Raw genomic sequence first — 26668 nt, 5'->3', positions numbered from 1 at the left:
CAGTTATTTTAGCCGGGCCGGCTAAAATGATTGGTCGTGCTTTTTACAGTATTACGGCTTCCACAGATGACATTTTTTTATGGATTTTTTGTCAAAGCATTTAAGATATTCATTGCTATCGGGATGTTAAGAGCATTCCATGGAATATAACAAAAAGTGTATCTCGAGCCGGTTTCTCAAACTTACCTACCCCACCTTTAAGAGCATTCTATGGAATATAACAAAAAGTGTTTCTGAAGTGAATTACCTACCCCACCTTTAATGTATTTGTATGCATGGTCCTTGTTCAAATAAATACATGAAAGTGGCTTTCTTGCAGGGTGAACAGTCAATATAACTCATAGGTGCCCAAAAACTACCATTTTTTTCTGCTAATGCTTCAGGATCTCCAGGTCCATGGAAAAAAGTTATATTAAAGCACGTATGTTTTTAAACAAATAAAAGTCATAGCATAGTATGGCCAGTTAATGTCTTAAAGTTATAGTCATTTTCTCCATGAAAAAGTCATAGTATAGTGGTTCATAAAATGATGGTATCAGCACACCCACCTGACCAGAGCCTCCTTCAGTCGGCCGTTCTGCTCCTCCAGCTGCCTCACATGGTAACTGGAGGCCGCTCCATCCGAACCTGTGAGGGAAACCCCAGAAACACATCTGAGCTCCACAGTCATAACAACACTCTTCCTATTGTTTCTGCAGCGATTAAACACACAAAGAACACATTTGAGTTTACATCCACCAAATGACACTTCCAAGAGGATCCAAAAAACGTGGACATTCTTTGAAATTGAAGTGGTTAATTTGCAAGAAAAATCACATTTTTGAGAGAAAACTGGAATATTCTCTGAGATTAAAAAGGTGAATTTACGTGAAGAAAATCACAAATTTAGATTTCCAAATGTATTTATTCTCTTAATAAATTGCACATTGCACATAGAAGAAAAAGTAAATATTTATCCAAGATTAAATGGGGACATTTACAAGAAATACCCCACAAATCTACGACCAAAAACCAAGAATATTCTTTGAAATAAAAATGGCACATCCTCAAGAAACAAAAATACATTTATCTGAGATTAAAGGGGTTCATTTACAAGACAACACCTTGAATATTTTCAAATTCGTTTTATTGTCATCCCTACCTTTCTCCTCGATCTCGTGCTTGAGGATCTCCAGGTCCATGGTGAGCTCCTCCACTTTCTCCTTCATGGAGTCGACCTCCAGCTGCAGAGACTCCGCCCGCTCCTCCGCCATCTCCTTATCCAGCGTCGCCATCTCGATCGCATCCGCCGTGTCCGACATCTCCTCCATGTAGTGCTCCTTCGCCTCCTGGGCTTCTTTAGCCTCCTACACACAGAAGATTATGTATCATTATAATGTGGGTTTTATTGAGATCAATGCCCTTTTCTGTGGTTCTTAATAAGTTAATTTCTCATTTAAATTAATTATTTTATTTATTTTCCTGCTGCTGTTTGGGGTGGGGTTCCCATTCTGCCTTAAGGAGAAAATAATCTTCAAAATAAATAGTGGGTTTATCTCATTAAAGTTTAAAAAAATGATCCTCCAGTTTGACCAGAGTCATTTTTGTCAGATGAAAAACATAATAACAAAACCATTTGAAGCGAAACCAGAAAAATATCTGGATTTTATATATTTGACCGTTGCTCCTCACCCTCTTGGCCTCCTTCAAGTGTTTCTGCAGCTCGGCCTGCTGCTCCTGCATCTTGGTCTTCCACTCCTGCAGCTGCTCCAGCTGGATCTTGTGCTTCTCCAGCTCCTTCAGCTTGGCCTTGTCCTCCGTCCTCTTCATCTTCAGAGTCTCCAGCTTCTCTTCGAGGTCCTTCACCTGCAGACGCAGCGCCTCCTCCTCCTGGAGACAGAGGAGAGGAGACGCAGCATGGAGGATGGGAAGAGGTATGAAGGAAAGGAAAGATTCAATTAGTAATCACACATTAAAAAAAGTATTCAGACAAAAATATCTTGGATTATTTGTATATATATATTTATCTTCTGAAATCAGGAATAATATGAGATGTTTGTTGCAAATAAATCCTTTACTTAGGGAGAAATAATATCTTAAATGTGTACATTTACAGTATGTATGTTTATAGTCTTAGCAACTACTCAAAGCTTCTTTACAACTTGTCAGCATTCACACACACATGCAGATGCTTCCACACAAGGGGTCACATTGGGTTTCAGAACCTTGCCCAAGGCATGTTTACAGCAGGGGCCGGGGATCAAACCAGCAACCCTTTCATTGATAGACCCCTCCACCTCCTTTACCTCCCAAAGTCCCTATCAGAAAATGTTTGACTTTTCACCAGGGTTTTTGCTACAGGTGTAAAGCTTCAACTCTAAGGTACAGCTTTCATCTTGTTATGCTTTCATTTCCCTTGCCATGCAGTGACTCCACCTGTAGAAAGGGAAAAGTCTGCGACAAAACACACACATGCCTCATCGAGTGTGACACATTCACACTATCTAAATTTAAACCTCCAATACAGAAATCCAGCCTGTGAACAGAGCCATATCACACACCAATTAAAGACAGGCAGTCACACCTTTGACAGCTTGTCAAAATGTTAGTGAGAAAAAAAAAAAACTTTAATATCAAGTGCAAAAAGAAAACATCACGCCACATGACTGCACCTCTGTTTCCATAGGAACGTCCTCCTGAGGGGATAAAATATGGATCACCGCCTGAAATGTAACACTAGAGTGAAGCTGACTTACAAAGTGATGAAGAGATAACCCGTGACAATTAACTTAAAAATGAAACCACATGTTGCTTCTCTCTATCCTCTGCGATTCAACCTGTGCGCAGTTTAGGACTAACGGAAAGTTCACAGACAATAAAGTTTTGCAGGATTAAATTAAATAACATTCGGACATCTAGGTGAAGCTTAACTGACATAAACCACCATGGTCTGCTTAACCAAAGACGTATGGTGTTTTATTCATTTTATCACACTGGAATAAGTGTTATGTTTAATTTGGTCTTTGCCTGCATCTCATTTGTGATTTAAAAAGAAATGTTGTGACAGCTGTGCAGAGCAAAGGAAATGTCACATCTGATTTAAATCCAGCTCGTCTGCTCCTGGCTTATTTAACACACTGATTTGTGGTGTGTTACAAAAACACAGTCTCATGTGCCCTCCTTATTATTCTTGATAAATATTTGGTCAAATGTTTCCTCAAAGCTGGCATTAGTCACCTGTTTCCTATGTGTACATTATAAATAATCTAACCTGTAAGCAATTACATTCATCTGTTTGCAACTTATATATATCAATATTCCAATTACTTGTATATTCTGCACTATTTCTATGATATTCTATTGTATTTCATTTACTTGCACTATTATCTGTTTTGTTGTGTTGCACTGTTGGAGGAGCCTAAGATTGTCATTGTCATAACTGCACTGTAGCTATGTACACATGACAATAAAAGCCTTGAATCTTGAATTACAGCATAGAGACTTTTAAGTATTTTCTCAGTTGCTGGTTGATGCACCTTGTTCTATGTTCATTGCCTAGATGATTTTCTGTGTTGCCGCTGATAACTGACCTTGCTGGGGGCCGGTGGCGGGGGGTTTCCAGGGGAGTGGAGGGTGGGGATGACCGGAGCAGCCAGAGGGGTTTGGGCCGGCGTGCTGGGCTCGCTGCTGCTCATCTCCCCCGCAGAGGCTGAGGCCGAGCCGGACGCAGCCCCCTTCCCTGGGGCGGGGCGGGTGGGCTGCTGCAGAGACCAGGGGGGAGAAATCAAGAGAAAGAGCCTTTAAAAAAAACTTCAGAATCAGGTATTCACTGGGTATGAATGTCTGTTCGATGATAAGTTACTGGCAATAATGTCGTTTTTTTTCACGTGGATAATATCCTGGATTAAGTACTTATTTAGGATCTAAATTGTAATCATAAGGAATGAAAAACAAGGCAGATAATAAAACAAATGCTCATGATTAAACTGAAAATAATATTAGAAAAGCAAACAAAGCAAGTTAATATGCTTCAAACTGATAAACAACATAAATAAGGACTGAACAAAAGCAACAGTAACGACACCTGCTGTCTGTTTTTGGAGACAGGAAACAGTGTTTGTGCTGTAAATAAAAATGTGAAGAAGAGGAAATGGACAAAAAATCAAAAGAAAATCTAAATGCAAGTATTGATGCTGTTGGCTGAAATAAGTTGTAGTGTGAATCATGGCTGGTGATGTGTTGTCGCTGCTGACTCTGCAACACTCGCACAAACATACACACTGCTGTGTGAAGCGAAACAACAAGCACACATGATATACATTATCCAAACTAGGGCTGGGCAATATGGATTATATCAAATGAAGCAATATCTTTGACCAAATATGGCATCAATATTGTGTGAAAAAACAAATAATCATCAGTATTGTGGATATAATGACTTTGTGACGCAAGACAAATAATAGAAAATAGAAAATAACACCACATTAAAAGCAGGAAAATACAGCAATTTGCTTATTAACGTTAATACGATATCCAACATTCTGAAAACCATATTTAGTCTTATATTGTGACATCAATATAATATAACATATTGCCCAGCCTTTAATTCAAAGTGATAGAAAAGCCCTGCGGACTTTGAGGACCGGGCTCACCTTGGGCCTTCTGACCGTGGTCTGAAGAGGAAGAGGAGAAAGAGGAGGAAGAGGGAAAAGGTCAAAGGGTCAGCAGAGGAGGATAGAAGGAGAGGAGGGAAGGGAAGGAAAACAGACACGCAGGGTTAGTGATTCAAGGCAGATATTTAACCAGAAATCACACACAGAAACACAAGATGGATGCATGGGACTGAATACAAAGCAGCACAATGAGTTCATTATTGAGCACCATCGCTACAGATCTCTGCTCTGTTTTGTTTCTGCTCTTCATCCCTCTTGTGCTCGCCGGTCTGCAGGGTCTCGGCTCTTCCTCCCACGTGACTGAAAAACCCTCAACATGCTCGCCGTGACTGGCACGGCCGCCGTGACCTAAATGACTGCTTTGTGTCTCGCACAGATGAGGCTCAATTCTGATGCACTCGCTGGATAATAGCTTGTTATCCTGCAACATAGCAACGTGCTACGTGTCAGTCCTGCAGACCTGGGTTACTTTGTTTAATGAGAGCTTGGCATAAAGGACAACATGTATTTTCTTGTTGCTTTTTAACTCACTTGTTTTCTGTTAATCATCAATCGTTTGCCGAGATATTATATCCAGTCTTTAGTAGTACAGTATGAAACAGTTGGTTTGGATTAAATGAGCTGTTGATTTTAAACCTGCATTTAAAGATTATGTTTTAAAGCTAGGTAACATAACAATATGTCAACATAATCAACATTGTGACTGACTTGTCTTTGGATATTGTAATATTATTCTTAATGCCCTTATTATTTCCTAAAATAAATCGTGAAATTAATTACCGTAATTTTGTACCAGTTATAGTAGAGACACATTTGGAAAAGTGTGTTCAGTTTAAACCGAAGGAAATATCCTTGTTATTATAATTTATTTTAAATTTGAAAACGTTATATAGTATGTTGATTTCTTTCTTATTTTACCCAATCCTTCTGAACATTTTTGCAGTTCATTCAAATTATTCATTTATCTTACTCTCAATGAGATGTCAATGTAACTTCCTGAGTAAATAATGTAAAAAAAGTCAAATAAAATGAATGTGTACCAATGAAACATTAGCTTTGTTGTGATAAATAACATTGGTCTTGACAGAAAAACTTGAATGGATTTATGGACTTAAAAATAAATTGCATCTTAAAGGTAGGGTAGGTAAGTTTGAGAAACCGGCTCGAGATACACTTTTTGTTATATTCCATGGAATGCTCTTAACATCCCGATAGCAATGAATATCTTAAGTGCTTTGACAAAAAATCCATTAAAACATTTCATCAGTGGAAGCCGTAGTACTGTAAAAAGCACGACCAATCATTTGAGCCGGCCCTGCTAATATAACTAGATGGCCTACCTGCCTGTCAGCCTTCCATCTGTGCACAAACTTATCTCGTGCCCTCATTGGTCATGTGCGCGTTCGTGTGTGTTGGAGGAGGGGCTCTATAAGGAAGTGGCAGATTTTCTCCGGTTGTGTATTTTCAAATTCTAGCGATCTCGAGCCGGTTTCTCAAATGTACCTACCCTACGTTTAAATATAAATAATAAATAAATATTTCAGTTTTGTTCAGCAAAAAAAGTCATAATTTAAAATATATATATTTTTCTCGACATAGCACTTCATAATGTTATTATCTCACACCAACACATTGTAACCCAGGTCTGTGCAGACACTTCAGTTCTCCTACATTCATGCATTATGATCTGAAGTCCTTCACTCTTCTCTCTTGCACACTGCCTCCACTTCTCTGTGCTTCGGCTCGGGCACGGCGTCGTTGTGGCTAGCAGTTACCGTTCTTTATTGGATTAGAGCCGGACCATTCAGCAGAAATTAGCCCAGAGCTAACAGCTGTACCAAATAAGAGCTGACAGCCTCTTAAGCCATAGCGGCGTGCTAAAGATACCAAACCTGCCTGAAATCACATCAGACTGTTTGCTAGATGTGCTACCAACTGTGAAATCATTTCATTCTCCTCTGATACAAGAACAAACATTTTTTTAAAAGACACTTTGGAAGGCTTCTGCAAGATGAGACCAAATAAAAGACAGGAGCTCGTGTGCAGACAGAAGCACAACTGAAGATATAAAAAAGCTTCTGCACACAAATACAAATGCATGATCAAAAATCAGAGCTGACAAAAAGATTTTAAAAAAAGAGCAAGCTGCAGGTACTACTCCCACAATGGGGGTATACGATATGATTTAAGAGGGAATTAAAAAAAAAGGGGAATTCCCACCAAAAAAAAGAAGGGAATAACGGAAACTTCCAAGCAGCAGCTCTGCCAATAAAATCAAATGCATGGATGACAATAACAACAACATCCCAACAGATGAGGACGATCAGGTTGAGTTCTGTACCTTCCGGGGTGCAGGAGTCTGTCTCATCATATTTGCAAGAGAAGAAGACACACACAGTTACCAGGAAACACACACACACACACTCAGAGGAAGGTGGTAAAACAGGTAGAGATGCTCGATCCACAGACAGACAGACAGACTCTCAGGCCGGGAAGCTGCAGTGGTGCAAATGGCCGCAGAGATTTTTTCCCAGACTCCCCCTCCCTTCCTCCGTCCTCCTGCTCTCGTCCTCCTTTATGTCCCCCGTCTCATAGTCCATGTACCGGAGCCCTCGCCTCCCTTTTTCCTCTCTGCTCCGATTACGCCTCGGACATCTTTCTGCCGACAGCCTCCGACCTGCTACTGCTCACAGGAGACGCCTCACTCCCCTCAACTCCCTCCTCCCTATTTTCTCTCTCTCTCTCTGCTTATTGTGATTTGTCAGCCGAGCTCCTGTTCCTGCATTACATCACTGTGCAGCCTCCTCCCTCCCTCCCTCCCCCTCTCATCACCGCACAGACAGGGAGAGGAAGAGGGAGGGAGGGGTGAGACGATGTGTGACGGGGGACAGACAGGAGGGGAGGAGGTGAGACGGAGGAAGTGAGGGAGAGAAATGAGCAGCAACGCTGATGCAAGTCTCTCTTGTCACCTAGCAACAATAGAAGTGCCTGCTTATGGGCTGATTATTCAAATGAGGCGGACAAAAACAATGACGACACGTGATCTGTGTCACAAATTAAAGAGGTTTTAAGAAAAAAAATGTTTTTTACCCGGGATGGAGATCAGAAGTTTAAACATGTTACGGTGTTAAATTGATTTGCTTATATTACAACGTTTGCCATGCTAGGAATTTGATTAAGGCGGCTACAATTGATATGAGAAGATATTATATCCCCATTTAATATAAAATATTTTCAATCATATTTACAAAAAGTAACATTAACATGATTTAACAATTTGTATTACTTAATAGGATGGTGTGCTTGGAATGTAGATTTCAAAAATAAAATGTCTGCTACTTGCATCATGACACCCCTTCATTTTACATGTATTGCCAGCTACAACATTAAAGTGATTAACATATCAATGCATCAACAAATATAATGCAAAAGTATAATATTTATGAATCTAAAATGGGCCAATCTGCATAATCTTATAGTAAGTATGTTTTGTGCAAATAGTACTTTTATTTTACTAGGCTTTAAACTGCAGTAATGTCATTTGTAACAGAGTATAGTGACATGAACAATATCTGAGTACTTCTTTTTTCCTCTATACTGGTTATGTCTTCTAATAAAAGATAATGAATCCTTGCAAAATGGCTTAAAAGATCCAGCAGTATCATAACATCGACTATTACGATTCAAACAAGCAGTGGTCCTGAGCTTTAGATAGAATACTGATTTTAGTTAGAAGGGTTTTTTGTGTAAGAAATCTATCGCAGTATCTTCTCCGGCTCCACTAATCTCTGCACTAACAGGAGGAGGAGCGAGGCGATGTAAGCGGATTAATCCAGAGGGAATACTCTGATTAACTGTCCGCTAATAAGGCTACTTTTTAAAGCCAAAAATACGTTGTACGCCTAAAAATTGGCAGAAAGTAATTTGAAAAGGCTGCGATTATGTTTTTTGAGCTTATATAGTAAATGCAGGTTGTAACATGCAAGATTATATTGAAGAAAATATTACAACGAGAAGCAGAACCTCGGGGGGCTGGGGTAGAAATGAGTGTTTTTGTATATCCATTACAGAGCAGCACAGAGACGTTTGTCCTGATGAAATATTAATCCTCTTTCTCACAGGCTAAGTGCTGCTCTGAGCCGAAGTGATGCAGAGAGACAGACGTGCAGGCAGAGAGGATGATGGGATGTGTTCAGAGGAGGTATCGAGTTACACACACGTGCGCGCACACGTACGCGCACACACACGTACGCGCACACACACACACACACACACACACACACACACACACACACACACACACACACACACACACACACACACACACACACACACACACACACACACACACACACACACACACACACACACACACACACACACACACACACACACACACACACACACACACACACACACACACACACACACACACACACACACACAACACACACACACACACACACACACACACACACACACACACACACACACACACACACACACACACACACACACACACACACACACACACACACACACACACACACACACACACACACACACACGTTCCTGCACAGGAAGCATTTACACAGCATCACCATCACGATCACGATGAACTGACGAAGCAAAGCGGTGACCTCCTTTGATCGGACGCTGGGAAACTTGAGGAGGCGTGAAGTTCAGATACTCTGCTGTCAAGCCGAAAAACTTTATTGCATACGACCGCAGTGCAAGCACATAAATCATAAGAAGAACTCACTTTGTCCACCAAGATAATCTTACTTTAAGCATCAACATACTGTGGTTGAGAACATCTCTGATCACGGAAAGTGATTAGTGAAATAAAAATGTTTCTGGAGAAATTATTTTGAAATTGAATTTCTATCGTGATTTTAATCAAATGCTTGAAGAGACCCAATAAAGCTGAAAATAGGATTTATAACAATTAATACTAATGATGTGGGCTTTATAAATGTATGAAATTATTTCATATTGGTTCTTTTACATATTTTATTCTGAAATGATTTGTAATTATTGTTATTAATTAATATATTTATTGTTTTCTAAATGTAATATGAATCGTTTTATTATAATTTTTCTATATTTAATATTTTTCTTGTTCTTGTTCTTCTTACTTTATTGGTACTTGTATAACTGAGGGACAGGAATACTATTAAAATAAATAATAGATAATAAAAACATTAACAGAAACATGATTAAAAAAGTAAGTATAGAAAAACAATAAATTAGATATAGTAACCAAATGAATAATACATAGCAATTATATATAGAAAAAAATGAAAAGTTAATAAAAAAAACTATCTTTGAGAGAGTTTATTTTTTATGGCACATTTCTGCTTGTGTGTAAATGTCATCTATTCTTTGCATTTTCCTGCCTGTTCTGAATCCCTTCTGTGTTCAACCCTTCGGTTTCATCTGGAAAAGAGAGAACATTCGAGCCTCCCTGTGGAGACCGATCTGAGCTCGTGAGGTTGGAAGTCAGGAGACGATAAAGTGGAGCGGACAGGAAATCAATGCTCTGCAGCAGCTCTGTTCTCTGCAGGCGGAGGGGGGGGGTCTGACATTTACCTGCATGTACGACTCAGCGGAGAAGGACTTTTAAAAGAGCATCGGACTGTCGGCATGGATCGGATGATGAGTTCATGTGTGGCTCATTAAATGTTGAAGTCACAATATGTATTAGTATTTATATCACTTCTGCATGGTGTCTTCTTCCATTACCTGATCAAGTTAGATGCTGCGTATCACAGTGCTCTGAGATTTGTGACAAACTGTAAAGTATTAACTCATCCCTGTACCCTGTATGCAAGGGCTGGTTTGCCTTCACTAACTGTACGGAGGCTCAGTCACTGGTACATTTTTATATACAAAGCCATGTTAGGGAAACTTCCATCCTACATCTGCTCCCTGATCTCACGGCGAATTGTAAGTGGCTACTGCCTGAGATCGCATGCTGTGGTTTTATTAAATGTGCCAACTGCTAGGACTGTCTTAGGGAAGATAGCTTTTAGATGCGCAGCTCCTCTGTCTTGGAATAGTCTGCAAATTAAATGGAAACTGAGCAATCTGGTGCCACTAAATGTTTTTAAAGCTCGGTTGGATGCTACTCAACCGGATGCTGTTGGTACCTGTTCATGTGGATAGTTATTGTAAATTGTAATCCCTGTAATGATGCTGTATGATGTCCTTTTGTTGTTCTGTTGTTTTATGTTTTGATGTTTCATGTGGAACTTACTTGAGCAGGTCTCCCTTGAAAAAGAGATCAATGATCTCAAGGGATACACCTGGGTAAATAAAGGCTTGAAATCAAATGAAATGTATGTTCAGCTGTAGCAACATGGCATTCTTCTGAACTCATAGAATACAATATTGTGTATATTTTGAAGTGAATCATTTTAAAGATGTTAAGTGTAACAAGTAACCCACTGCTGTTCTACGCAGTTCTGTTTCTTCTTGATGGCATACTTGCATAATTAAAAAATATTTTTCATTTCAAAAGATGTTATCTTTCCACCAAGATTCATGAAAAAGGACCAGGATAGAGAACCGTCTGAACTGGAGAACTGGGATTTTAAACATTTTAAGTCCCTCTGAGTCCAAAGGTTTGTGTGTAATACATTTGTTAAGGAAATGTTCAGCACAAATAAAGCCATAGTTTTGCTTCTACTGATACGACAAATTACGACATTTAGTACGTTTCCTGGTAATCAATCAAGTATGACACCGGCTGCCAAGACTCCAGCATGCTTTAACAATTGAACGGAAAGCAGACAAACACAATTTATGAGCCGTTCACACACTTATCTTTACGCTTAGATAAACACAGAGCGGCTGAAAAACAAGACCAGGGACAACGGTACGGTGCGCTGCAAGGGATCATGGGTAAAATGACTGGAGTACGCCCGGTCGTCATGCAGCAGCGAGGCCATTCAGAGACAGTCATTACATTACACTGAACAGAGGTTAGAGAAACATGCAACACCTTTTTGGGTTTCACTCCACGCTGCATGGTCGGAGGAAAGGAGGGAAGGAAGTGAGGAAGGAATGAAGGGGTGAGGTTAAAGGTCAAGAGTGTGTCATGCTGGAAGTGAAGGGGTCGTCTGTGCTCTTCGTTTGTGGATGAAAGACCTTCATCATTTCTCTCCTTCTCATTTAACTTCCACTTTCATTCAGTTCATATCGTTCAAACTGCACGTAAAAAACATCGTATTTACAATGTTTCAAACACGATTGCTTTGTTATTAAAATAGTAATATGGTATATAAGCCACTGTTTAATGCCGTTATTGCAAAGATTTGTTTTTCCATCTTAACATAACTTGAAAAATGTATCGAGCTCAGTTTTAACAATGATTCATCTGCAGTTTCTTTACTAGATTTATTTGATTTATTGTTTGAGCTGTAAAACGTCAAATCAAATATGTCCATCATAATGTCTAAGGCAATGTTTTTAAACCTCTCTGTTAAAAATGTAAAAGAAAAGAACTCCATATTTTAGAGTCCAAGCATTTTTTTGTTGCACAGGAATTATTTATGTGAGATTTCTGTCTAAGGTGTTGGCCCTGATTCAATCACAGAGTTATAACAGAGGAATGAATAACTAATACAGTCGCTGCATTGTTCTTAATGTAAAGGTTCAACTCATCTCAGGGGAGCTCTTGTTTCACTAAATAAATAATCTGTATATTATTATGTATACAAGTAAACATCGCCCTCTGCTGGACCGACATGAACACTTCTTTTTTTAAAAGATCTTATTTGGATTTGTCTGGTTGTTTATTTGATTTAACTCGCAATTTCAGGAATTATTTAAGATTGTTAAATCTAATTTGCAACTGTGTGTTTCCAATCTCTTTATCATTAGGAGCAGAGATTATTCAACACACTTTACAGGCATGTATAAAAGAAAAGCTAATCATTTACAGTATGTAATCATTTGGTTAACTATAATTAAGTATTCGGAAGATTACTCCTTTGTACTGCAAATTACTACGTCTAAGTTGCAGATTGTCAATTTTACACAGCTTCTACAACATCAGCCTGTGAAAGGAGGGTGTGAGAAAGGAGGGTGTGAAAAAGGAGGGTGTGAGAAAGGAGTGAATTCTCAGTTTTTAAAACAGCTGAGCAGGTGTGGTAATCCAGGCTGAAGACTTTTCTTTTTGTCGCCACTTTTAATTGAACTATTCACATCTTAAACTGCACTGTAACTTTTATCCATGTATTTTTTCTTATCTTGACTGATTTTAAATGCCATTTTCTTAATGTCTTCCATTTTTTTGTAAAGCACTTTGAATTGCCTTGTGTTGAAAGGTGCTATATAAATAAACTTGCCTTGCCTAATATTTTAGAGTTTGTTTGTCCAGCCGTGTGTCGGGGTATGAGTCCAGGTGTGTGTGTGTGTGTGTGTGTGTGTGTGTGTGTGTGTGTGTGTGTGTGTGTTGTGTGTGTGTGTGTGTGTGTGAGTCCAGGCGTGTGTGTGTGTGTGTGTGTGTGTGTGTGTGTGTGTGTGTGTGTGTGTGTGAGTCCAGGCGTGTGTGTGTGTGTGTGTGTGTGTGTGTGTGTGTGTGTGTGTGTGTGTGTGTGTGTGTGTGTGTGTGTGTGTGCGTGTGCGTGTGCGTGTGCGTGTGCGTGTGCGTGTGCGTACAGGTGTACAGGTGTACGTGTGTACGTGTGTACGTGTGTACAGGTGTACAGGTGTGTGCTGCCATATCTGCTCCTGACTTCCTGAAGGAGTGAACTTTGACTCACCAGTTTGGTGGACTTGGGCGTCTCCAGGATCTCTGAGGACATTAAAAAGAATAAAAGAAAGTGAGTGACGTGTTTTCGTTAATTATTTCCTACAAGGTATAAAGTTCCACAAACATCCTGGTATTCACAGATTACAGTTTAAGGTCAACATGATTTATTGGCTTTGCACCACAGGGTTTAACCCCAATACTGTTAGAAACAAGGAAGCAACAGATATTTGGTTAAAATAGTGTACTGACAAAAAGTTATTTTTAATAAATGTACCAACTACTGCTATAAAGTAAGTTATATATTTGAAAAACAAACATTTAAGCAGGGAAAACTATTGCCTATTGTTTTTATCACAGCCATTACTTTTGACTTTTCTCAATATCATTTTCATAATTTTAAATACCAGTGTTAGTTTAAAAAACTATTGATGTTTCCCAAAAACACTGCTCTGCGTCCCCTCTCTCTGCGGCAGGAGGTTGCTAAACTAAATACTCTGCACCATCACCCCCCCCCCCCCTGTTTTAATGATGCAGCAAAGAGGCATTACCATGGAAACAGAAGCTCTATCCTCGAGAGGATGACAACAAATATTGGTGACCAGAAGTGGAAAGTTGAAATCTTTACAATGGCTTCCAGTCGGCCAAAGAATTGATTTTAAAGTACTATTGCTAGTTTTTAAATCATTACATGGTTTAGGACCAAAGTATATTGATGAACTCCTACACAATTACGAGCCATCAAGGTGCCTCAGGTCTTCTGGGACGGGTCTGCTATCGGCTCCGAGAGTAACAACATAACATGGAGAGGCAGCATTTAGCTATTATGCCCCGACACTCTGGAACAAACTACCCAAATCATGCACGTCCGCAGAAACGCTTACCATTTTTAAATCGAGACTAAAAACATATCTCTTTGCCGCTGCTTTTAATTGAGCTGCTCATATTCGAACTACAGTATGCCTTTTAAACATGTATTGTATACCTGTGGTGTTTATTTTAATTATTTTATTATCTTTGCTTTGTAATGCCTGTTGTAAAATGCCATTATATAATGTGTTTTTACTGTATTTATTCATTAAAAGTATTTTAATTTGTTTTGTAAAGCACTTTGAATTGTCGCGTACAGAAAAGTGCTATATAAATAAACTTGCCTTGCCTTGCCTAAAGCAAATCATTTTCTTGTTGGAATCAAAGAGCGACGTCAATATAACGAGCACTGAAGGTTTGATGGCTTCAGTGGACTACATTTACCATGAACACTGATTGGACATGAACATCGGGGAACTTTCCCTTTCAGCAAGGCGGTGAAACCCCTGGTGTTCGCCCGATGTAACTCACAGGGTGTCGAGTTCTGCTAAAGGCCTGAAATATAAATGTGCTTCAGTAAAGATCTCATTACAGGCTCTGGTTTCACGTTGAGCCTCAAACAGAGTGTGGCACCAACTCTGCACACGGTTGTTCCACATCTCTTATGAAATGAAAGCATTTTGTTGCACAGGCTGAGCTGTTACTGTACTTATTTGTAAAGCTACAAAAGTTTGTAATGATTGAAATGTATGTTTCAAATACTTAATAACTTTAATCTAACCAGGACTTGCACTATTTTATCTGTTTTATTGTTGGAAGAGCCTGAGACCTAAGATTTCCATTGACATAACTACTGTAGCTATGTACGAATGACAATAAAAGCCTTGAATCTTGAATCTTGAAAAATGCATTGTTCAAACCAGTCCAAACCAGTTATAAATGATCAAACCAGTGGCCTGTCAGTTAGAAAAGGTGTCAGCGCCTCAGTTCATACTGTTGTTATTCAGGAGAGACACTAGACGCTAAATACATTTTTTTTCATGCCCTGGTTAATTGTGATGAGTTTTGAGCAATTTTCTTCACTAAAATCAACATGTGTGTGTCTTTTACTTTTACCTTTGTCTATGTGTGCCTGTTGATTTCTTCTAAATTAACTGAATGATAGCATTAGATATTGCCTTTTATCCACGGTCGAACAAAACATTTTGGAAAAAATGATAGTCATATTGTAAGTAATCAAATCCCTTCCCTTCAAGCCTTCTACCTGTGTACCGGCTTAATGTCAAAAAAGGAGATGTGCTTTCCTCAGTGCTCTCACATCGCAGAACTTCCCTGCTTGTTTAATGTTGTGAGTGTTCAGGTCACCTAGAGTCCGAGACAACCTCCATTTCGGAAAGGTCAGACATGATTATATTTAGTTTTAGCATATTTCTTTATTTTTTTATGTTAAAAAAATCCCTGCAGGATAATAATCAATAAAAGTAAATGAGGACAAAAAGGACACACTTGTAATCATCTCAACGTGAGACCGCTCACCTCGTTTGGGAATCTTGCCGACGCCGGGCTCAGGCGTCTCTGGAGACGTTGTGTCGGCTCCATCGTCAAACAGCTGGATCTGAGAGAGAGACAGACAGACAGACAGACAGACAGACAGACAGACAGACAGACAGACAGACAGACAGACAGACAGACAGACAGACAGACAGACAGACAGACAGACAGACAGACAGACAGACAGACAGACAGACAGACAGACAGACAGACAGACAGACAGACAGAAAGACAGCAGTGAGACAGTTTGACAGACTTTTACTGCAAACTATCAAAGCAAGAAGGAGAGGCTGCGACAAAGGAGATCAAAGAAAAAATGCTTTTGTTTTGTCCCAAATGAGTTCCTGGCAATCAATATTTAAAACCTAACTCATATATTTGGGGTGTATCCATTTCACTTTCTGCTACGTCACAAGATATACATCTTACTCCTTTAAAAGAAAACTCCACATGAAACCTTTAACTTTTTCTGATCTCTCTTGTAAAATAGATTTTAGATTTCAATTGGAATAAAATAAAGGTTAAAAGACCTTTTACTGTCTGTGCTCTTTGAGTGTACCGTTTCTGCAAGTGGAGAGCTTTACACCAAATTGAGACACATAATACAAATCTTCCACAATGAGAATGGTATACAAGTTCAATAAGTGGCCATAACATTTAAGCAGTGACAAAAAAAAAAAAAAGGGCTTGATATTCCAGCCATTTTCTTGTCCTATGGCTGTATAACTATCCCCAGGACCCCACAGATCACCCTATGGTGATGAAATATGCAGGGGCACTTTGCAGTAGTTTTCTGGAAGTAAAACAATCAGGAAACATCCAAACTCGCAGGAAAACACTGGCACTGTGCAGACTACAGAGGGAAACATCAACCCCCACACTGCGTCAAATAAAAACAAAAATCACAATCTCACAAAGTAAGAAACTAAACAATAGAAAGATGGGGGGGGGGGGGGGCTTCTATCTCTGGGCTTTAGGCATTTATTACCTGTGATTGTCTCACGAATATCCCTCGGTTCTCCCCGCAGGTGAAGTAGCGCTTGCCCTGCACCGTGCCGTCGTTCTTGCCCTTGGCCTCGTCCAGGATGACCCCGACCCATTTTCCGGAGGCGAACAGTGTGTTGCCGATGTACGCCACCGCGCCGCGCTGCCCCTTCCCGATCACCTCCACCAGGGAGCCCACTTTGATGGGCCGCCCGCCCCCGTCCGAGCTCATCCTGCTGCTGCCGCTGCTGGTGGTCTGCGTGGAGACACAGATAGTGTTTAAACAGGAACTCATCTCACATAATCACGTTTTGTACATTTAAAATGGGGGTACTCTACTAAATATTCCGGCAGTGGCTCAGTCAGTAGGGGTTTGGACTGGGAGCCGTAGGGTCCCCGAACAGACCTAAATATGGAGTGTGGACTGCTACTTGGAGAGGTCCCAGTTCACCTCCTGGGCCCTGGGAGTGGGGGGTTGTCCCCGACTCCCATTGCTCCCCGGGCGCTGTGCAATAGCTGCCCACTGCTCCTGGTACTAGGATGGGTTCAAAGCAGATAACACATTTCACTGTGTGTGCTGTGTGCTCTGCATGTGTGACCATTAAAGAGGGTTCATCCCTCCAATTCTATTAATATTCTATAATTGTAGGTTTACTTGTTTCTTATTCTCCTCTGCCTGTGAAACCAGTTGTATAAAGTCTTCTGTTGCTCTGCAGGATCATTGCATTTTGGATAAAAAGGTTGGGTGGGCAGCTCAAAGCACAAAGAAAAAAGTAATGACGGTCTTTTTGACCCTGAACATGAATGGGATAAGAGATGGCCTTTGCAGAATGCTTAATAGTATGAGGAATACCAAAACTGCCCGTATGTAACCACAATGACTACAAGGCATCAACCTTAAGGAGATATTGGCAGGGTATTTTAAAAGGAGCACACATCGGCTTTCAGTCCCTCTGAGCCGAGCAGGACTCTAAATGTCAAGGCAAACACTTCTACAGTTTTCGAGCTTTTCTGATAACACCAAGGCAACAATCACCTGAGGTTTCATACAGCAATCGGGCTGCATGGAAAACAAACCACACATAAAAACGTTTGAACACAAGCTGCACTATTTTGAAATCAAATAATCCTGCATAACCCACTTTACAGTGTGGTGTCCCAGAAGTGATGGTGACTCAGCAGAAGAGAGGAGCAGATATTATTACTCTGCTCTGACTCTCCTTCACTTCACTGTAAACTGTCTCTGTTCTGCAGAGTCACTTCAACAAGATCAGACAGAAAGCAGGACGATGACTCAAACAGCAGCAACATCAAGGGGTTTTCAAATATCAACAATTATAATCTTTATATTATAAATACAGTCTTTAAATCTGGACCCGATCCCCTCAAACCTCCTTCAGACTATCGCTCCTGATATTCTACCGTTTCTCACCCATCTCATCAACACTTCTCTAACTTCTGGTCACTTTCCAAACAGTCTCAAGGAGGCAAGAGTAAACCCTCTCCTAAAGAAACCCACTCTCAACCCGTCCGATGTTATAAACTACAGGCCTGTCTCTCTCCTCCCGTTCCTGTCTAAAACACTTGAACACGCTGTCTTTAAACAACTCTCCTGTTATCTCCATCAGAACAACCTTCTTGATCCGCACCAGTCTGGTTTCAAGGCAGGTCACTCTACAGAAACTGCTCTCCTTGCTGTCTCTGAGGAACTGCACACTGCTAAAGCAGCCTCCCTCTCCTCTGTCATCATCCTTCTGGACCTGTCTGCTGCATTCGACACGGTGAACCATCAGATCCTCCTTCACACTCTCCAAGAACTTGGAGTTTCAGGCTCTGCACTTTCCCTCCTCACCTCATACCTCAAAGACCGCACCTGCAGGGTAACTTGGAGAGGGTCCGAGTCCGACCCTTGTCAATTAACTACAGGGGTCCCTCAGGGCTCTGTCCTCGGTCCCCTCCTCTTCTCTCTGTACACAAACTCGCTCGGATCTGTCATTAGCCCGCATGGTTAATTCGGTCTTTTCCCCGTTCTGAAACCCAGGTTGTCGCACGCATCTCTGCTTGTCTAGCAGACATCTCTCGGTGGATATCTGCTCACCACCTCAAGCTCAAGCTTCTGGTCCAGGCTCTCGTCATCTCACGCCTAGACTACTCCAACTCCCTCCTGGCTGGTCTACCTGCATGTGCCATCCGACCTCTGCAGCTCATCCAGAATGCAGCAGCTCGTCTGGTCTTCAACCTTCCTAAATATTCGCACACCACGCCGCTCCTCCGCTCCCTTCACTGGCTTCCAGTAACTGCTAGAATCCACTTCATGACACTGGTACTTACGTACCATGCTGTGAATGGTTCTGGCCCTTCCTACATCCAGGACATGGTTAAACCATACACCCCAGCACGTGCACTCCGCTCTGCATCAGCCAAACGGCTCGCTGCACCCGCACTGCGAGGGGGACCCAAGTTCCCATCAGCAAAAACACGTCGGTTTGCTATCCTGGCTCCAAAATGGTGGAATGAGCTCCCCATTGATCAGGACAGCAGAAAGCTTACACATCTTCCGGTGCAGACTGAAAACTCATCTCTTTCGACTCCACTTCGAGCAATAAAATGACTAACAAAGCACTTATATACTAACAAAGCACTTATATACTAACAAAGGACTGGCTTATCTAAAGCCAGTTGAGTAGCACTTAAAATGGTTTGGCTCTATGAAACCTGATGTACTTATATGATTCTGTTTTCTTCAAGTTTGTATCTTCTTGGTCGAATGCACTTATTGTAAGTCGCTTTGGATAAAAGCGTCAGCTAAATGCAATGTAATGTAATGTAATTTAAATCTGTTTCATCCACTGCAGGTTTCTGTGGTCACGTTGCATCATCCAAGCTACTTTAAGTCTCAGTTATTAAACTTGTTGACAACTTAGTTTATTTTATTTCCTTTGGTTTTTGACGCTGTTGCCACTATTAACAATGGTACGTTTTAAAACATATCAGCCAATATGAATTTAAAACAAGCCCTTTTTAATTTTTTTAAATAAAAGCTGTGTATTTACAGTTGTAAATTAAGTTGTCATGTTTTAATAATAAGCAGTTAGATAGTAAATTGTGCTAATTGATTAATCATTAAAGTAATTGTTAAACGCAAACAATATTTCACTCTGTCAAATATGAATATTTACTGCTTTTTCTCTGTTTTATATCAAATTAAAGTGAATATCTTTGGTTTTTGGACTGAAACCAAAGATATTTAAAGACTTCTAGTGATACAAAAAACCAAGGCCATTATATATATTGTAAAGGAGGAAGAATATATCAAAGTAAAATATCTGTTAAACATACAGGTATTACAAGTCAGCCGTCCGTGTTGACACAGTGAGAGCATTAAGTCTGAGATAAGTAAAGATGGAATGTGGAATAAATACCGCTTTGTTTCAGTGCTTTTTAAACATAAGCTCAAAGATGTCGTCACTTCTTAAGAGGCATTTCGCAATGATTTACATTTCTCAAATTAATTGTGAACAACGGATTTACTGATAAAAATACATTCATGATTATAGAAAGATATTCTCAGTGATATGGGAAACAAATTGTCACTTTCTGCTCAGAGATACAATATTTCTTTCTATATTATGGAACGTTTCTGCATTCAAATGTCTAAAAACAACTTTATACATTTTTGCTTTATTGTGAACTCCCATTATCCTAAATGTTTTCAACAATGCTAAACTGCAATCTGAAAATATTGAAGGTTTAATGTCATATCTCCTCAACTCCCTCAAGTTGATCTAGGAATATAAAGAAACACATATATCCATATTGATATTGTGGTGGGAAACAACATTAAGAGATTAAATTATATAGTCTTAGCTGTTTTTCTCATTCCTTACTATTTACAAATAAAACCAAGTATAATTCAACATTTACTACGTCTCAATGCTATAAATGTTTTCTAGTAAAGCCTTTAATGTGCTCTATAAATAAAGGTGCCTTGGCAGCGACAGTTAAGCAAATCCTGAATCCCGATGATTGCTTAACGTCTAACCAACCTAGCTTATAGTTCATGACAAATATGAGAGTTTTTACAAGTGTGCAGTCAAAGAGTCCTTGAGTCTTTGTGAAGCCGTTACCATGTCACACTCAAGATCTTTTAATAAAGCTGTAAGTTATATTTAAATGCTTCACCGAGGCAGGAGTCTTTGCTTTACGGTACTTCAGGAAGGCTTCACCTGCACCTGTGAGCAATCTGCACTCAAACGTCCATTGAGCTTTCAGTTCTGGACTTCTTTAAAGTCATGCTTTGTTATCAGTCTGTAATGAAGCCTGCAGGGTGTTTCTGTCATTTCTCTGACCCGTTTGCCATGTGGAGGCCGGGCCGACCCGAGGAGGGCAGGCTGAATTATTTAGTGCCACTCTACTCTTAAAACACGCGAGCTCAGACTGACTACAATAATAAAAGAAGAAAATTAAAAAACAGAGATACAGCTTCATTTTTGCACTGTAACTCATGCTCTGATGGAGGCGCTGAGAAATCGGATGGCTTTGTTATCTCAAAAGCTCCAAACTTCAGAAAGCTATGAAACTTTTGAATGGACCTTGTAATGCAGACTAAATGAGGGTGATCCATTAATATGATCATCTTTCAATTAAATTGTTTTGTGATTAAACCACATCTCTAGGTAGTGTGATACACAATAGCGTTATTTAAAATGATAAGAAGCACATACTAACAAAAAATGTCAGATAATGTTTCATATTTTGAAAGAATATCATTAGAAGACTGCACTTTTAGTTTTCACGTAAGCACTCAGTATTTGATTTATAATCTGGACTCAAATGAAATCAAACTATTGTCTCAATCTTTTTACTTTCCATGCGTGTGAATGCCTGCAAACATAGTCGTGTATAACCAGAAATGTTTCTATTTTTGTGATTAATTCCACTGCTAGGTTTATTTTGCCCATCTCTAACTTGAAGATAACGATACCAAATGACACAAGATAAGGAAAATAAACATATAAAATACATAATGTCGCCTCAACGGTTCATGATTAAATCAAATACTAGCTGAACAATATTACTACAGTTCAACATTACTTCAAAAAGCAACACAAATATACCCTTTTATTGTAATAGAACATATATTTAAGGGCTCTATTCTTGATAAGTAAGGAGTTTTCTGTGATCTTAGGAATAAAAGAGTATGAAAGACCTGCTCTGATGTCATCCCTCCCAGAGGCAGGAAAGCTACAGGACGAAACAGGAAGTCCTCTGAGGCTCATTGTGTGTCTAATGATAACAAAAAGCATTGTGGTCCTGTTACCTGCCTGTCACACATCAACTCCTACTTTACAGACACAAGGCGTCACAGAATGCCGAACAAAGAGGCGACAATTCAGATCGAGGAATGCAGCGGTGAAAAGGATTAGAAACCCTTTCTATTCAAAGTAGAAAACCCACTATGAAGCTGATGACAGAGTGAAACAAATCCAACAGAAACAACGGTCATTCCTTCACCTTGTATAAACACCTTGTACACACTCACCCGGGTGTACGTGTTCCTCCTAGTCTGTGACATGTTTCCCCCAAAAAACGCCTGTCTCGACTGAAGGAGGGTTATTGGGAAGAGCCAGACAGATAGGGGGTCTATGAGAGGGGTGTGGGGGAGCGTCTCTCTTCCTCTTCGTCTCTGCACAGAATCACATCATCCCTCTCCTGATCCTCACAACAAACTCCCCCGGCCCTGCTCTCTGCAACCAAAAAAAAAGCCTGCAGGAGCTTTCTTTGGGCTAAAGTTTCTGGAGGGGAAGACAGGGGATGATCCACCCGTCTGATGATGAATGGACCAGAGGCAAACAGAGATGAAGGGGGGGGGATAACATCCAGGCTGCTCTGCTGTGAGTGCATCAGCTGAGAGGTAGCACTGCGCTGCGCTAGTGTCTGCGCCGGCTCCTGCAGGAGGGGGGGGGGAGGGCCAGACTGAGCTACTGGGTCCTAAAGCCTGCAAATACACCTCTATAAAACTCTCAGAATAAACCTGACAGTCATTATCACCATGCATCTCCTGGGGTGATCTCCAGTAACGCTCTGTGGATGATCAAAGAGCAGTCCTGGGCAAATCATGAAAATACAAAATGCCTTGATAATCATACTTATTATGATCTGTCAGATGAAAAATATCATCAATAAATATTTGTGTTGGTGGAGGACAACCATTAGGGACATACGGATTGGGGAAGCATGTCAAAACTACATATTAAGTCTGGTAAAATGCGTATATATAAAAAATACAGACTCAGATTTTAAAAAGTTGTGTACAGTTGAGGTTGTTTAGGGACACAAAAATACCTCAGACAGGCAAATAATTAAAGTCTTTCTGTATAGTCTTTAGTGCCATGCATGTCTAAAGTTGTTCTTTGTTTGAATTCAATAAAGTACCAAATGATATAATTTATAATCACTACGGTTTTTGGGGCAAACAGTCAACAAAAACCACTCCTTCAAGAATGCAGCAAAGAAATATATTTAAAGAGCCCAGATGTGTCCCAACACTGCAGTTCGTCTTAAAAAACACTTTCTTATTCCTGCTCAAATCGTGGGGAAAAAGGAAAGGGGGGGGGGAGAAGTTAAAAAAAATAAAACACAGACGGTAAGCGTTTTTGAACCCGGGGGTGGGGGGTGAACCAGTTCAATTCAATCTGAGGCCGTGTCATTGTGGCTGCACACAAAGGGCCCAGGTGATGCTCTGTTATGCAGCACACTGTAAGCATTATGGCTCGGCCTGACGGATTAACTCTCCTTTATCAGCTTTTATCAGCGAACCGCATGGCTGGACCTTTTTTTAAACTCTCTGTTTCTGTGCTGTCATCTTTCTGCAATGGAAGCAAACTCTGCAGGGGTTTCTGTGTAAAAGCCTTCAACCTGCACGCTAATAAGAGATGTTGAATAAGAGTCTGCATTTCAGAATCAGGATAAAAGAGACACAGCCTTGAGGAGGGGAAGATATTTCCAAATAATGCTCACAAAGCTTAGCAACAAAACATAGATCATCAGGGTAACTACATGTCAACATTAGGGCTGCAATTTACCAGAAAAATCTATAGTCAGTAAATCATTTTTTTATGCAGAATGACTATTTAAATCAACTTATCGATGAGTCTACAAGTCATTACCTAATAATATATCTAATGAGGACAGTATAAACTGATGAGGCAGTATTTTGTGGCTTCAGAACATTAACAAAAGTCTCAAACGTGCATTTAGAGTATGGAAAATGACTTAAGTATACAAAATACAGCCTGAGGTTTATAACTTAGGAGAGTGATACACAGTTGAGGATGTTTAGGGACACAAAACAAGCCTCTGCAGTCTCTTTGCACCCTTTTTTGCCAATGACGACAGAGGGGGTGTCAGGGATTTGTGGGAGGTAGAGAGGGGAGAGAGGGGGAGCCCTTATCTCCCACTGAAGGAATAATACGGAGAAAACCAGCAGCCAAAAACCAAAGAACTGCCAACGAACTGGCTTAGCACAACAGCATCGAAAAGCTTTTGATGCTGTGAGTTTTTTCAGAGCACAGGAAGGTTTGGGGGATTTTTCGGAGGAGCGTCACGACCAAACTGAACCTCTGGTCTGCAGGTCCAGGAACAAATGGACGTCACTAAAAAAGGTAAAGAAGAGCAAGTGGACGCCCTGGAAGCTGGTGTCAAGAAGGCTATTTAGAGGAGATATGACTAAAGTTTGGTAAATTCATTTGTTATAGTTGAATCATGGGCTGAAATGCAAACTGCTGTGTCAGGGCTCATGAAGGAAAGGGGAGTTTCTTTCAGGGTGGCATATTTTTGTTATATCAAAATTATTTTTTTTCAGTAATGTCTTCATGACATCCAGAAAATCAAATGCCTTAGTGAATAAAAATAAAATATTTCTAAGTAGCAAATCCTTAAATATCTGTTGTTATACCTGATAAATGGTTTAAACTATTGATTAAATGAAAAATATATGTTGGGCTTCCTCTCCACCACATGCATGCTAATGATATTCAGCCTGGTCTCAGCACTACACAATGCAGACAGGAAAAATAGGTCATCCACTGAAAACAGGAGTAGAGCCTGGTTATTCCTGCACTTCAACGTGTATCAAAATAGCATGAAAGTGCTCAAAGACTAAACTATAAATAGAAACGACTAATGTGAGAGTAAATAATGTAGTGCCATCTAGTGAGATCAAAGTTAGGAGACCATGCACTGCTCCACATATATCCCACTGACCAATGTATTGCTATTTTAGTCATTTATTTAAAAAAAAAATGATGAAGTATTATTAAAATAAATCTATCGAATAACACTAATATTGAATTATTTAATAACCTATGACTGTTGGGATATTAATAAATCACAGCATGGGTGTGGCTGCAGCCTGACATGACAGTTTCTACCGACAGATTACCCACATTGAATGAGAAATTAGGAGAAAACTATCAAGGTTTAGTTCATTAAAACTAGAATAAAGCCTAAATCATACCAATTAGTGCTGGAAAACATGATCCACGTGTCTCAATTACCCACAGCCAAAGCTTTATAATTATTTGGAATAATTAAGACTCTATTTCAGTCTTTTAGATGATCAAATAATGTATTTTATCGACTGCAACTGGTTCTTAAATGCTATCTTTTTTGGCTGATGTTTGGTGCTGTCAGCTGTCAGTTGGGAGGACACTCCCTGGCCAGCTGCTAGCAATAGCAACCGTTAGCTTCGGATGGCATTCTCACACAAAACGTCTTAACTCGAGTTAAATTGAACAAGACACACACGTATATCTTTCTAAACATGTATTTAAATGTGTTTTGAAAGTATTTCCCATTCACCAGATGACATGTTAAAGCTAAATCTTACCTGTTTGTGTGAAAAGATCCGGCTAACCGTTCAGCTTCGTCCCGTCCAGGCTACATCCATCCATGGAGGTCTGACCGGACACATCCGAGCTGAGGTGGCCGAGCTGCTGCCTGACTGACCCGCCTCACTCACAGAGGAGCCAGGGGAGAGTTGTATTACTGGTATTGGACTATAAAGATGTTTAAATGTATTATTGCATTCACTGGTGAGTATTTTAAAGATGGGAAGTTTTTATAGACACATAGCCTACTACGACTCAATGTCTAGTGCAAATAATTGAGTACATTTATATTGTATTATTACTTTTGAATTGTTGTGAAGCACTTTTTTAAGTTTATTATTATGTTGTTGTTATTAAGGGCCATTCCTCTTTAAATCATGTTTCCCTGAGGAGTTTTTCTTTTGCTGTTATTATGTATGTATATCAACTCTGTGCAAGAAAGTACAGGTTATTATATGAAAAATTACGAGGTAAGAAAAAAGGGAATTGAGGAGTGGTGAGGGAAATGCACACATCCAAATATTCACCCCCTAAAAAATGGAAAGTAAAACATTTACAACAGAATAGAGAGTAAGCATAAAAACTCAATCAAAAGTGGAAATTAATGACAATTAAGCTAGAACACCTGTGCATGCACAGTTGTTTTATGTGAGTGTGTCTGTGGGGCTTTTGACAAATGTTCCTTAGACCCATAAATATCTGATTTGTCCATGGCCTGTGGTCATAGCAAACTTTCTCTGGCTCTCACAAAGAAAATACTTGTTCTTCCTGTTTGGCTGAACAGGTGCTTCACTCACTTTTATAACTCCAGCAACACAAATGTGGTGAAGGAAAATGAAAATGTTAAGCTGCAGGGCAGCTGGGAAATAGTTCCCTGATCACACTCCTATTCCTGGTAAAAAATACACATTGCACATGCATATAAAATACTATGCCAGAGAGCAATGCTGTTGAACTAAAGTACATGAAGTATAAATAGTGCAATGCTTTCTCCAGCTAAATGTTAATGGTTGATATGAAAA

At 39.9% G+C, this 26668-nt stretch overlaps 1 protein-coding gene across 7 annotated transcripts in view; it reads right to left on the bottom strand.

Annotated features, from left to right (window-relative positions):
• dctn1b (dynactin 1b) overlaps positions 1 to 25718 on the bottom strand; it is a 37566-nt gene extending 11848 nt beyond the window's left edge. For 2 of the 7 annotated variants that reach the window (XM_034144496.1, XM_034144497.1), the window contains exons 1-11: positions 22298 to 22585; positions 16760 to 17011; positions 15757 to 15835; positions 13424 to 13455; positions 11659 to 11679; positions 6994 to 7011; positions 4632 to 4652; positions 3570 to 3740; positions 1672 to 1869; positions 1142 to 1346; positions 549 to 627 (exon numbers count right to left, since the gene is read on the bottom strand). In XM_034144496.1, coding sequence (XP_034000387.1) covers positions 549 to 627; positions 1142 to 1346; positions 1672 to 1869; positions 3570 to 3740; positions 4632 to 4652; positions 6994 to 7011; positions 11659 to 11679; positions 13424 to 13455; positions 15757 to 15835; positions 16760 to 17011; positions 22298 to 22330 — 1109 coding nt within the window. In that variant the 5' untranslated portion in view covers positions 22331 to 22585. Of the gene's footprint in view, positions 1 to 548; positions 628 to 1141; positions 1347 to 1671; positions 1870 to 3569; positions 3741 to 4631; positions 4653 to 6993; positions 7369 to 11658; positions 11680 to 13423; positions 13456 to 15756; positions 15836 to 16759; positions 17012 to 22297; positions 22586 to 25645 lie in introns of those variants that run through there. The other 5 variants (XM_034144501.1, XM_034144498.1, XM_034144499.1 and 2 more) reach the window with 5 other exon arrangements.
• Positions 25719 to 26668: the final 950 nt, after the last annotated feature.

Source organism: Trematomus bernacchii, unplaced genomic scaffold, assembly GCF_902827165.1.
Source record: "Trematomus bernacchii unplaced genomic scaffold, fTreBer1.1, whole genome shotgun sequence".
NCBI classification, from domain to species: Eukaryota; Metazoa; Chordata; class Actinopteri; order Perciformes; family Nototheniidae; genus Trematomus; species Trematomus bernacchii.
This window is presented reverse-complemented; position numbering and strand designations above follow the sequence as displayed.